At 42.9% G+C, this 13046-nt stretch overlaps 1 protein-coding gene across 4 annotated transcripts; it reads left to right on the top strand.

Annotated features, from left to right (window-relative positions):
* Positions 1–714: 714 nt before the first annotated feature.
* Positions 715–11672, top strand: LOC121068612 (glutathione S-transferase-like). 4 transcript variants are annotated; one of them, XM_040553922.1, is made up of 7 exons: positions 715–835; positions 3321–3427; positions 4053–4104; positions 7429–7561; positions 7891–8032; positions 9077–9208; positions 11396–11672. In XM_040553922.1, the coding sequence occupies exons 2-7, from the start codon at positions 3341–3343 to the stop codon at positions 11519–11521; spliced, it is 672 nt and encodes a 223-aa protein (XP_040409856.1). In that variant the 5' UTR covers positions 715–835; positions 3321–3340; the 3' UTR covers positions 11522–11672. The 4 variants fall into 4 exon arrangements, with proteins under 4 accessions (XP_040409856.1, XP_040409858.1, XP_040409859.1 ...); XM_040553924.1 differs by having other exon boundaries at positions 720–835; positions 3306–3427; positions 9082–9208; XM_040553923.1 differs by having other exon boundaries at positions 721–835; positions 3306–3427.
* Positions 11673–13046: the final 1374 nt, after the last annotated feature.

The following is a 13046-nucleotide window of genomic DNA, read 5'->3' as shown; positions in this document are numbered from 1 at the left end:
CATCCTGTGCAAGCCTACACTAGAGGACCTGATATTTGGTGTCAAAATCCTGTTTCCCATCTGCCAGACCACCTTTTGTCTGTTCATATCCACTGTTAGTTTTGGTCATTTCATATGACATCTAGATAGCAAAGCTGAGGCAGTCATATCTCACTGAAACAGCACAGGAAAATCATAGTTTATTTTATCTCTACCTGGGTATTTGCCACATACACTCAATTTGCAAAATAATGCTATCGCCTTAAGACACGGGTTCAGTTCTGACATAAGCTGCTTATCTATTTTTTTATACCAAGTTATCACTAAGCACTGGCAAACTGTATTTTGAAGTAGTTAGGCATTGTTTTCCCATACTTCGCGTATATTTTCTGGGCCAGATAACACAGAAAATAAAAAACGTGGTTACTGTTAAGTAGTGAGATAGGCCTAGAAACTTTACGGGTTACTTCTAAGTAGTTGCTATTACCCTAAATAAGATCCAGAAAAATCTATAATGTTCTCAATGTTTTGAAGTGTCTTGCTCCTGTATGTAAGGCATTGGGGTAACACACCCCAATAACTCCAAGAGAGGAGCCTGAATAGATAGCCACGAGAAACTCTGCAACTACCCCCATGGTATAGGTGAATCAGCAAACTGCAAAAGAAAGAGAGTCTCTGCCTTGGACGGCACTTTTCAGACACGTACGCCTTTAAGCTCTGTAGTGCCAGTTTTACAGCAATGGGAGAATATTCTCTGTAATTGGGTATGGCTGGAAACTCCCCAGGGGTAGGAGGAGCTCCAGAGATAAAGTAGGAAGGGAAGGCGCCTGTGTTCAGCAGAGGCTAAGCTCAGAAGGTAAGTCCTAACTTCAAAACTATTTTCTTTAAGTGCTTAAGGTACTGTTTCTAGTGAAGCTCCTTCCAGATATTTTAGAGCATCTGTTGAGGTAATGTAAATTCTCTGCTCTCTAAAGTTCATGTGCAGCGTAGAGTAAGCTGGGAGCTGCAGGACTGAGAAAGCAGCCCTGTGGTGTAGTTCAGAGCTGAGTAAAGCAAGATATAAACCACAGAGAGAGGGAATACGATGTAAATATGGCATTTAGGCAAAAGCAGCAAACATATACATAGACACATCCATTTGCTTTTGGACCTGAAGTGCTTTGTGGGTTTCCACTGAAGTGATGCTGAGAGTTTGACTGAATCTACTGTTTCCTGCCAAGCATCAGGCAGACTTTTCAGGAAAACAGGGGGCCCCAGCAAGTCCAGAGTGCTGTCTGCACATCTCAAGTGGCATTAGATGCATAGGCATAGCCAACTGAATTGAGCTCTCAGGTCAAGACTCAGCTCCAGATCCAGGCACCGAAATGTAGGTGTCTGTGTGAGCTCCATGTGTGAGGTCCTTTTGTAGTCGGTGGAGACACACTCAGTGGATCTAAAGATTCAGAAGACTACCAGGGAAACAAGTATTTTTTTCTACATCAGAAGTTTAAAACAATTAACGTCCGCTTATGGATGATAGTCACTATTTATTTTTTAAAAACTTAGCTGATGACAGATTTTTATTGTCCATTTGTCATTTTTCTTTTCACATAATTTAAATCTTGCATAGAATTTCTTGTTCATGTAAAATGATAAAAATGATTCCTAAGGCTTTGCACTCCCTCTGCTTTTGTCAGGAAAACAACAGATGATTTTCCAAGCTGATTATGTTTCATATACTTGGTGTTGCAGAAACTGTTGTTTTACTAGTTAAAGGAAAATTCCTATTTGCTGTAAATTTCTGCACATCACAAGTTGGGGCAATGTGTGCAGAAATGATATGGTTGTGACGTTTTTGATAAGTGTGATAATGAAGAGGCACTAGTTCAGTAGCCTTGAACTACAGAGCTAAGTTGCACTGTCATGTAGTAAATGCTATTCACACAACATGTGCAGAAAATGATGCAGCTGCTGTTTTACAGGTAAAGCACTGCCAGTAGCAGCAGCTGTTTGCATCCTAAAACTGGAGGTGGTCATTTCTCTTTTGTGTATATTTGGATCATGTCAAATTTACCAAAAGTATCCTCTTTTAGTGTAGAGATAGGACTTAATTCTTAACAGAATCGCTCAAGGGAGAGCTCTCAATCTGATTGCTCTTTGAAATCAAGTTTTGGCAAAGTGTGTTCTGAACACGCTTTATTTTAAGAACACTTTAAAAAGTGTAAAAGAAAACTTCACTAGAGCATACTGAAACTGACTGGGGACATGTTATGTGGCGGCAGTGGGACACGTTATGTGGATGTAATCATGACAGTGCCACAGACCTGGTATTGCAGCTTCAGCTGTTAGCTCTGGGAAAACTGGGACCGTTGGTAAAGGCTTCTGTTTGTTGGTTTGTTTGCCTTTTTTTTTCTTTTTTTTTTTTTTTTTTTAAATCAGGCACTTTACTATTTGGTTTCTGAGACATTTGGACATGCTTAAGTTACCCATTTTTAAGCTTTTTTTCTCCTGGTCATTAGAGTATGATACTAACATGTTTGTGAAGGGGAACGCTAGTCCCATTTTTTAGAAATCAGGGCAAGGAAACATGAGCTGCTGAGAGCCTCTCAGAGAGTGGTGCATGTCTCTGGGGCACGCAGTCCTCTGGTGCCCTGGGGGATGCCTGGGAGGCACCTGAAGCCTGCAGCCAGGCTCCAGGTCTGGTTTCAAGGGAGACCATAAGCAACAAGGGAACAGGCTGTGGGCCATTCAAGGGGACCACCAGGGAAGCTCAGCCTGTTTCGTGGAATAAAGGGAAGATTAATGATTCATTTAATCATTATGGTCATAATAATCCTACTTCAAGAAAGAAGTGGATGGCAGGTGAAGCTTCGTAAGGCACTCTGACATCTGGCAAACAAAGCTAGACAAATTCCAGCCTAGCAATAAAACATCTTGTGCTTCTTTTCAGTGGAGCTATGGCAGTGAGGGTAACTGAATAACTTACCCTGGGGATGTGGCAGGATTTTCAGTGACGTTGTATAACTGTCTTGTAATGCAGCAAGCTTCCCGCAGTAGCTCAGGATCCATAGCGCTTGTTTAAGCATGTCTGTGTTTGCATCATAAAAAAAAAAAAAAAAAAAGACTTCCTAGTAGCGCTGGGAAAGGCTTTACCAGTCTGCACATCTTTCCTTTCCTAGCATAAGCTGTGTCACATCCCTGGTGCATCTTTCATTTTATATTTTAAATTAGAGGATGGGCAATTCCAGTAGGCATAGTGAAAATAAAAGGCTTTTTTTTTTCCCTTTCTTTTTTTTGTCCCCGAAATAATGATGCTTACACCAGCTTTATGAGACATTTGTTTTCAGCTTAATATTTTTCAGGGATCCAGGAGCTCAGCAGCATGTCAGGGAAGCCCAGGCTCATCTACATTAATGGAAGGGGGCGAATGGAGCCGGTCCGATGGCTGCTGGCAGCGGCTGGCGTGGAGGTTAGTTGACACTTGGCATCTTGTTCCAGGCTGATGTTTCCAACTGGACACTGTATGCAACAATTTAACATGCACACAGAGTGTAAGTGACTGCAGGAGGGTGGTGAAATTTATTTGGCCAGTGGCATTGGACTAACCATGATCAGTGGCTGGTATTTGGGATGCAAACTCTGTGAAGCTTACAGTTGAGTCCGCTGAAGTAATCATAATGGGTAAAGATGGGGAATTTTTTAAAGACCCTTAATGAATCTGAGTTTTCCAGTTGTATATTTAAAAAAAAAAAAAGGTGGTGTTGGCCTCCATGCTCTGGGGGTGGTGTTGGCTGATTTACCCTGTGCTTCCCTTGGCACTGGCTGCAACCTGTCTTCCTCCTGTAGATGCCTGTGCTCTGTTTCTACATGCGCTTTGGTTATTTCTGCACCTGTGCACTGAGGCAGAAGTGGCCAGGCCCTTCCGCTCCTCCCGGCTGTGGGAACAGGTGGGGAATCCTCAGGGCATCTGCAGCTGAAGACCCAGCTCATCGTGCCCGGCTTGGTTGGGTTGTTCTGTTCGTGGTTATGTGCAGTCACTCACAGAAGAAAGTTTGAAGTACAGCCATGTAACGTTCTTCTCTCTTCTTTTCCAGTTTGAAGAGAAATTTGTGGAAACAAGGGAACAGTTAGAAAAGTTAGTCAAAGGTAAGAATATGATACCTAAGGCATTGTCTGTCAAAAAATTGCTCCAATTTAGCTAAATCTGTGGTTTAAAATTGGTTTACGTAAACCAATGCAAAATTCTAGGTGCGTGCCTAGCACACCAAAATACTAGTTTTGTGTAACCTGCTCTTTGCAGTGCTAAATAACTCCTGTAAGCTAGAAGTCCCAGCTTCTATGACTGTGTTTTTAGTAATACATTGAGCACGGATAGCAAACATTCATATGTACAACTTGGATTCTTGTATTCCTAAGTACAAATTGGTTATCTGTTCAGTTGGACTGCTAGCATGGGTCCTAGGCAGATCGCACTCTCTGAGGCAGCTCCTGGGACCTGGCCAGGCCCATCTCCAAGATGTACTTTAGCTGTGACCAGCATATTGTGTAGGCGGAGAGAGCTGAATTGAGTGAGTGTGGCTGCTCTGTGCCAGTTGGCCTGAGGTGTTGTAGAGTTAACTAGTAAAGATGGGATGTATGATCCCATCCGATGTAGGATCTGAACCTTGGGGAGGTGGAAAGGCTTGCATGGCACCAAAATTCGTAGGAAAGAGTTTTCTTTTGTACTAGGTTCTGTGTGAGCACACCAGTGAGAGTCCTTACATTGTATACCCTCGTGCAAACAACAGGGAGGAATTTTGGATGTCTAAGGTAGGGCTTGACGTGGCAGTAAGGTGTCAGGCCAGCTGAGCAGGACGTACCTGAGCCACGAAGCTTCCCCCAGACAAAAAGATACAGGAAGCCAGAAGAGAGACCAGCGGGAAGCCTGACATGGTCAAAGCAGCAAGCCAGAAAGGAGACCAGTTCCCAAACACCAGTGCATAGCCCCAGCCACAGCCTTTCAGACTTAAGTCAGATGAAACCCAGCAGCAAAGCACCCTGCAGCCACCCTGGAAGGAGAAGACCTTGGTGCCTGGGTGGGGAAGGAGTGGGGACTGTGAAGGGCGCTACAGAGCGCTCCTGTCCCACAGTTTTCCTGCTGACCAAGACATTTTACAGAAACCTCCCAGCACACCAGAGAGGCATCAGGCTGAACTTGCCCAGACATACTAAGACACCTGGAAAAGGACTTGGCTGTGCTCTGGCTGCCTAAGCAGAAAGGGGAAGCTGTGTTTAAAGAAGAGCGACAGCAAAGCTAAAATGAACAAAGCAACCCAACAAAAGTGGTGTCAGTAAGATCAGAATTACAGCTGCAGGTCTATCTGGTTGGGAATCTGGTGATATGGGAGAGCCATGCAGTGTACAGACAGCAGACAGAGCTCTAAATGCGATATCTCAGGTAGTGAAAGCCCAAATCTGAATTTCCTTCTCAGGGATACCTAATCCAGATGGGGTGGTATAATCCTGCATATAGTATCCAAGCCTATCCATAGCCAGAGAGGAGAATTAAGTGGCAATGAAAAGGACAGGGAAATACTATAAAGAAGATCAAGAGCCTCTACATGTATGTATATTGAGCTTAAGAACCTGAGAACACAAAGGAAAAGGCGGGCTTTGGTACAATGAGTTGGAGAAAGACAAATATTAGTCAACCTGATAAAGGACTGCTGGCATGTTGCCAGCTGTGCAAGGCAGGGCTGAACATGAATAACCCTCCACTGCCTCTCCCTCTTTTTTTTTTTCCCATGCCAATACACCTTTTGCTGGGGCATGCTGTGCTCTGCACCACCGCGCTGTTACGATGGTCCAGGAGTGACTTCGGCCCATGGCAGCTGACGATCTAAGCAGTTCCCCAGCACTGTGAAGGATTCAGCCTGGGACAGAGGCTGTTTCCACCATGCAGTCTGCAGCCAGCCAGCTGCCTTGGAGGCTGAGAGACGTCAGGAGCATCCTCCTGGTCAGACCTATACCCCTGGCCTGACAGCAAGTAGCTTGGCTCAATCTGCTTGGCCACAGGTTGCCCAAGTTGCTACCCCGATGTCAAGAAGCATTGCTGTTCTGTGACAGATTGGTCTAGATGATTTTTTTTTTTTCCTGGTTGCTCACAGACAGCACAGTACAATCAGCAAAATGACTGGCAAACTGATTTAAATCCTGCAAAAATATTCTGTGCGGGGCTTATGTGAAGTGGCCTTCATTGCAAGGTTAGGCAGGCAGCCTGCTGCTGGTCATAAGAGAGAAATTCTTTTCTGTAGATAAACAAACCAGGCATTCACTTTTCTCACATTTGCTACATCACACCTTTTGTCAAGGGACAGAAAGTCAGATTTTATTATCCACTTCATGCATCTTTCTGCTGAAAAGTATCCTTGTGTAGCTGCTGTTTTTTCCTATTCCATAGTGTTTGCACTAGATGGGGGCCTTCTTACAGGTGATATTTTTTCCTCAGTCTGCAGAAGTGTGTTCTGGATATGATAACATATGATCCACCTGTGAATGTTTCTGAGAAACAAACACAGGCTATTCCTAGCTACAGAGAGAGCATTTAAACTGCAAATAATATAGAATGAGTGAAGAAGGTTTATTTCTTTGAGGTTAGCAAAGCATTTTAGTAACTCTGTGGAGAAGAAAGTGGGCAAAAGTGCCTACGAAAATAAATTTGTTTACTATGAAGAAACGTGCAATGGATAGATTAAGGTCAAGCAATTAAAACCAATGATTAACTTTCAGCAGTGCAAAGTGACAGCTGCCTACTCGAATTCAGAGTTTTGATCTGATTTTAACAAGGCAGGGTTGTTCTTTGGATGCCCTGACTGTGTAAACGGAGCAGGGAGTGTCTCCAAAGACAGGGAATTAGTCCAGCAGAAAACTGGTGTAGAAAAGACTGGCTTTGCTGTGCCGAACCTTTATGGCAGCTGAGCTCTCGGCACTGCCTCGCTGGAGGATCAGCCAAACCCCTTCCAGCACCAGGAGAAAAGGGGACTACCAGGGCAGGGGCAGTGGTCTTTATGTCCTGCCAAGAAACTGATCTGTATTCAAAATAATTGAACTTTTGAATTTTTTTTTGAAGTTCAGATTTAATATGGCTCTTTATTCTCCTCCAATCCCTTGGGCTGCAACTGCTGGCTGAGTCTTTTCCTGCCAGCAGGGCCAGGGTCCAGCAGTGCAGAGGAGCAGGCGGTGCCAGTTCCCATCAGCCAGCGAAGCTCTGGCAGAGCTGCAAAGCGAGGGGCCCAGCTGCACTGTGGTGACCCAGCTACAAAACTCTGATGCCTATTAGCAGCATTTGATCTTTCCCACAATGTTAAATTACTGCATGGAGTTCAATAAGGGCAAGTCGTCAATGATTTACACTCCAAAAGAAATGCATTCTCCTGTACAGCTGGAAGTCCAGGAGGAACTAATAAGCTTTTCCTCAACTTTCTGCCCTAGATGGAGAACTGCTCTTCCAGCAACTGCCCATGGTGGAGATCGATGGGGTGAAGATGGTGCAGACCAGAGCCATCCTCAGCTACATAGCGGGGAAATACAACCTCTATGGGAAGGACCTGAAGGAGAGAGCCTGGTACTGTAACATTTCCTTTCACTTGATGAGCAATCTGTTATTTGATAGCTGCATTACATACAACAGATGTAATCCTGTAAATCCAGTAGAAAGGCGTGAGAAAGGTTAACACAATAAAGAACAGGGTCTCTAGCCTTTGTTAAGTTTTAACCAAAGCTTCTGAAATCCTGTTCAACAGAAATAGGGTTTTAGTCCTTTTAGTTTGTATTTGTATGGGCTGTGAAAATTGGCACTATGGTGGTGGTATACAATTCCTATAATTTGCCTTAGTTAATTAGAAAACTGATGAAATAACTCCCATGCTCTTGTCTATTGTCTTCCTCGGATAGGATCGACATGTATGTGGAAGGAATAACAGATCTGATGCAAATGGTTATGATGTTTCCTTTCTCTCCAGCTGAGGCAAAGGCGAAAAATCTTGCCTCAATTGAAGAGAAGGCAACAAAGAGATACTTCCCAGTCTTTGAAAAGGTAAGTGATGGTGAGGATGTGCGTATAAATCTTGTACTTGCAATTATCAAAAAGTTTCCCAAAAATAAGAACATGCTTGTAGTGCAGGCTAGATCCGATCCCTCAGCTTTCTTGGCTCTCACAAAGAAGGGGAAATGCTACAGCAAACTTTCTGTTTGTTATCTTGTGTTGTCAGGGCTGTAGTATTTGAACAGCTACAAAGCAAAGAAAGCAAAATGTTTGCAGCTTACACAGCAAATATTTTCACTGAAGTAAAAGCAAGCATGTATGATTTTTTTTTTTCCTTGAGATAAAAGTTCCGTTCTTCTGTTTGTTCATAGCATACCTCTCTGTTATACTTAATATTATTTGGAGCATTTTCATTAGAAGAATGGAAAAATCCCTTGGAAATAAATCAGAGAGACAAAAACACCATGATATTAGGACTCCTTTAGTAAAAAAAAAAAAGTCCTAGATTTCTGCACGTCCCACTTTTAGAGACAACAAACCGAACCCATATGACTCAGGCATCTGGCAACATTTTGCACTTTTGTAACATCCATCTAGCTTTGATGGAAAACAATAATAAAGGCTGAACATCCTAGAAGGTCTTATGACTATAATAACTTGCTCCCAAAGGCAGAGATTCTCTTTGGCTAGCTATTGTAATTTTGCATTTTTAAGTTTGCTTCCTGGACGTTGGACATAACCTGAAATGAAGTATCTAAATGGCCATTTTATAAATTCTGAGTTACTCTTTAATTCCTCCATTATCCCTATTTCTAATGCTATGACTCTTAATAGCCTACTTGAGTCTGTGGTTTTGTCCGTTTTCCCTGTGCCTTTTGTCATTCATCATTACCAAGTGACCCAAGTTTGTAATTTGTATACTACAAGATTGTTTTCTGACATTGATGAAGTGACTTGGGCTCACAGCCTTGCAGCTAAAAACTGAAATTTCAGTTACAATTGCTGTTCAGCTCTACAGCTGTGCCATGAGACTTAGCTGCCGGGCATCGTATGTCCAGTTCTCATCTGCAATTCATCTTCTCTTGTATTCTACAGGTTTTGAAACAACACGGACAAGACTTTCTTGTGGGCAACCAATTCAGCTGGGCAGATGTTCAGCTAATGGAAGTCATTTTAGCAGTGGAGGAGAAAATACCTGCTGTGCTTTCAGGGTTTCCTCAGCTGCAGGTAATCTTGTCACGGAACATGCCTGAATTCAGGAACCGTGCAGTACCACGACCTCACAACTTTAATTTTGGGACAATCCTGAAGTGATCATCTCTCCATTCTATGTAAATCAATTCTGTGGGCTCTTCAACAGACTATCCCAGTCTACGTTTGTTTAATATGGAACACAGCAGGGAATGGATTTGGTTGATTCATTGTAAGACACTGTGCCCCTGGCTAACCCTGTTAAGGGTTACTTCTTGGAGGGATACTCCCTTTGTTGTATGCCTTCTCAATAGAACTAATGTCGACCTAAGGGGATCAGTGATGTAAGCTGTTCTGTTTTCATTTTCCTGCTTCCTGCCTGTAGATGCTATCTAATATTAGATAACAAATTAAGGCTGTGATATAGATCGACATGTTGGAGTACAGTGCAGTGTGTCATTTTCTGTACTGGCTGGAATTACAAATTTGGGATCCTATTAACCTCACCACTTCTGACTTATACAGTATGACTAGGAACCCAAGCCCTGGCATTACCCAGCATTTTCTTTCAAAAATCAACTCAATATCATCAAGAATCAATTCTCTGCTTTTGTGCTATATACAAAGTATGAAACCAAGCAGAAGTAAGGCACTTTTGCTGTGAGATTTGACCAGAAATGAGAAGCTTCCAGATATGCAGCACACTGTAGAACTCAGTGAATGGGTGAGCCTGCAGGAGTCATAAAGAATTGAGATACAGTGGAGCCAAATAGTCTGAGATTGGAAAAATCAAATACTGTTCAGTAGTCCACCCGTGTGCCTGTAATCTTGGTAAATAAAGCAGTGCAGGCAATCAGGCAATGCAAATTTGGGTTGACGATTCTATCATTAAGGTCATTCTTCTTTGTGCTTAGAAACTGTTAACCTGAAGGATGCACTCAAAGACTTTGTCATTAATCCCCTTAACAAAAGAAAGAGTGCAGCATCAGACTACAGCAGCTAGATTTTCTGCTTGGAACTGATAAGGAAAAGGTGTCAGGAGAGGGAGGAGAATGGAAAGAAGGGGAATTCTTTTTTTTTCTTTTCCCCAAGTCTCAACCCCAATAGTTTAAGTCTGAATTTTGTGTGACAAAATGAAGTGCTTCAGCCACAAAGTGGGCAGCAACATGTGCCATACTACAACCTGTATGCAGTTTTTTGGGCCTCAGGAATTGTGGCCTCTATCTCCCATCTTTTGGGAAAATATCTTAGCCACCAGGCATGGTCACAGTCCTGCTGAAGCCATGGCTTAGTTGTAAGGGATTCCTTCACTGCCAGTAGAGAAAAGTTTCTAAAATTGATGTTTACTTCTTGCATTCCCCTTTATCTTTCCTGTGCTTTTAAGGAATAGGAAATCATGTTTATACATCTGCCAGCAAGAAATGGCTGTCACTTGGTGAAGCTCCTCTCCCTTAGCCCCACTGTTAGAGTTGGTTCTCATGTATGTAAGATTTCTCAACTAACCGTGGGATCTCCAGCTGCTACAGTAAGAGGTCTCAGGAAGCTTGACTTGACACAGGCCTCTCTTGTCACCTCAGATGCCCAAGTCTGCCTTAATCACTGTTGTGGCCTCCAGACACTACCCCAGAAGGGAACAGGTCTCCCCAAAGGCCTGTGTCACATCTGCCAGCTCTGTGTAAATAGTTTGTCTACCCTAATGTGCAACGCATAGTGGACATGTCCTCTAGTGGACAACTGAGATGAGCCAAGGATGCGTCCAGCCATTTCACCTCACCCATGCAATCCTAGAAGAGCTGGCACAATGTGACAACAGTGGCCATGCTAGATATAAACAGAGCTCAGATACATCCATAATGTGGTAAACGTGGAAATCATGTTGTTGTTATAACCAGCAAAGAAAAGAAAAAGGACACGAGCTTGGTTAGTGTTCATGGACCTTTAAAAACAATCCTTGATGCCCTGGATGTTGAATTTTTGCCTTCAGTTTCTTTCAGGCAGCAGAGTTTTAGATATTGTCTGCTCCAACACTGCTTTTGCTGGTAAGAGCAGGCTTTTTGCAGGTCCTTCTCCTCTTAGTCAGAAGGAAACTGCTTAGATCTGCACACTAAATGAATGCTAGGGTCTCTTCAATCAGCAGGGGGAAGTAGTTGTCCTGTGTCCTGTGCAAGGAGCACTCTTTGCTGCTGGATTAGTTGGGATTTATCTCTTGCTTTTATTTTTTAGGCCTTTAAAACAAAAATGAGCAACATGCCTACAATTAAGAAGTTCCTGCAGCCTGGCAGCGCAAGGAAGCCTCCACCAGATGAGAATTATGTGGCAACTGTGGTGTCGATTTTTGATCTAAACTGAATGCCTTGTTACCTTCAGCAAGGCCCAAAATACCAGGGAAAACAACAACAAAACCAAACCCCTTAAAGGAAATAGGAAGCTCAGTAAAATAGCATTGTACTTACAACCAATGGTAAAAATAAATAAATAAAACCTGAAATTCTGATTACTCTGACAATGTGACAGCAGATTTGTCTTTATTTGTATCTAATGCTTGGCAAAACATGAAAACAAAGGACTATGGAAGCAAAGAACCATTTATCAGGGTAGGGAAGTTTATTGCTTTGGAAAAAAGACCGATATAGTGTTAGTTTGATAGACTGTAACTTGAATGAAATATTTTCAGTATGAAAATTTTTTCAAAATCAGAACCATTGAAAAGGAGAAAGAGCTGAAGATTCGCTGAATCACTTATCCTTTAAAGAAATAGACTAGCTTCAACAGCAATTTGGGTAACTCCCTATGTTGAATTATTTTTACAGCATTGTGTAAGATTTATAAATTAATACTAGTTTCATCTACTGTTACCAAAGCCAAATCTCTGTGGCATACTCCTTGGGTACTTCCTGTGCCCTGTCACTATCCCACTTACTGTCACAAACAAAGTCAAAATTTCTTCTCCTCTTCCAGAAGCTGCGCTACACCTGCCTGTTCTGGTGCTGTTCAGACTGACCCTTCCTTGCTTTGAGTGTCCCCTCTTGGCTCTCCTTGAAAATTGCAGACTGTTCTTTTTATGTCATGCTAAAAAAAATTTTAGCCCCTAAATCTAAAACCCATCCCTGCATTCAATTGCCACCAAATCCTCTAACCACCTGTGAGATAAGTGCAGATATATACGAGCAAGTATTCAAGACTTGGAAGAAGGGAGAGGAGAAGTGGGGTCAGGGAGCAGGCAGGTTTCATGGCTAGGGCAACTCAGGTACATTAAAAATGCAGTAAGGTTGCATAAATTTCCATTATTATTAATCTCCCCTCTTACATGTAACTTCACTAATCATTTATAATCATTTAGTGAGTTGTGCTCATTATCCTCAAAAGCTATTTAAAGTTTCTTGAAAAGTGACTTTGGTCCAATGTGAGCAATGAAGAATGTCCCACCCAAAAGATTCCCTGGTCTGGTATTAGGGTCAGAAGCTCAGGCTGAAGGGAGGAACGAACCTGCATGGCTTTCACCCTGGATGGCTTCTCCAAATCCTGAGCTATAGGGCCTGACAAGTGGCAGCCGTTGCAGGGTAGGGCTGGCATCGGCACCTGGCTCCAAAAAAAGTGGTCATCCTACTTGGTGGTGACTACCTAACCCTCTGGGAATCACAGGAAGGCTCCTTAGAGGAGCCTCCTGGATGCTCAGAGCGCTGGATTTTACAGGGAAGGTACGTGAAATTGTTAGTAGTTAGCAATGCCAGGGGTGCACCTGTGTGGCTGAGGTGCTGTGGTGCACATTGCCATTTCATGCCACCAGACATAGAATCATAGAGTCATCTAGGTTGGAAAAGGCCTTCAGGATCATCAAGTCCAACATCAACATGACCTACCGAGTCCCATCACT

Source organism: Cygnus olor, chromosome 3 (genome assembly GCF_009769625.2).
Source record: "Cygnus olor isolate bCygOlo1 chromosome 3, bCygOlo1.pri.v2, whole genome shotgun sequence".
Lineage (NCBI taxonomy): Eukaryota > Metazoa > Chordata > Aves > Anseriformes > Anatidae > Cygnus > Cygnus olor.
Note: the sequence above shows the minus strand (reverse complement) of the source record. Positions and strands in the feature narration are given on the sequence as shown.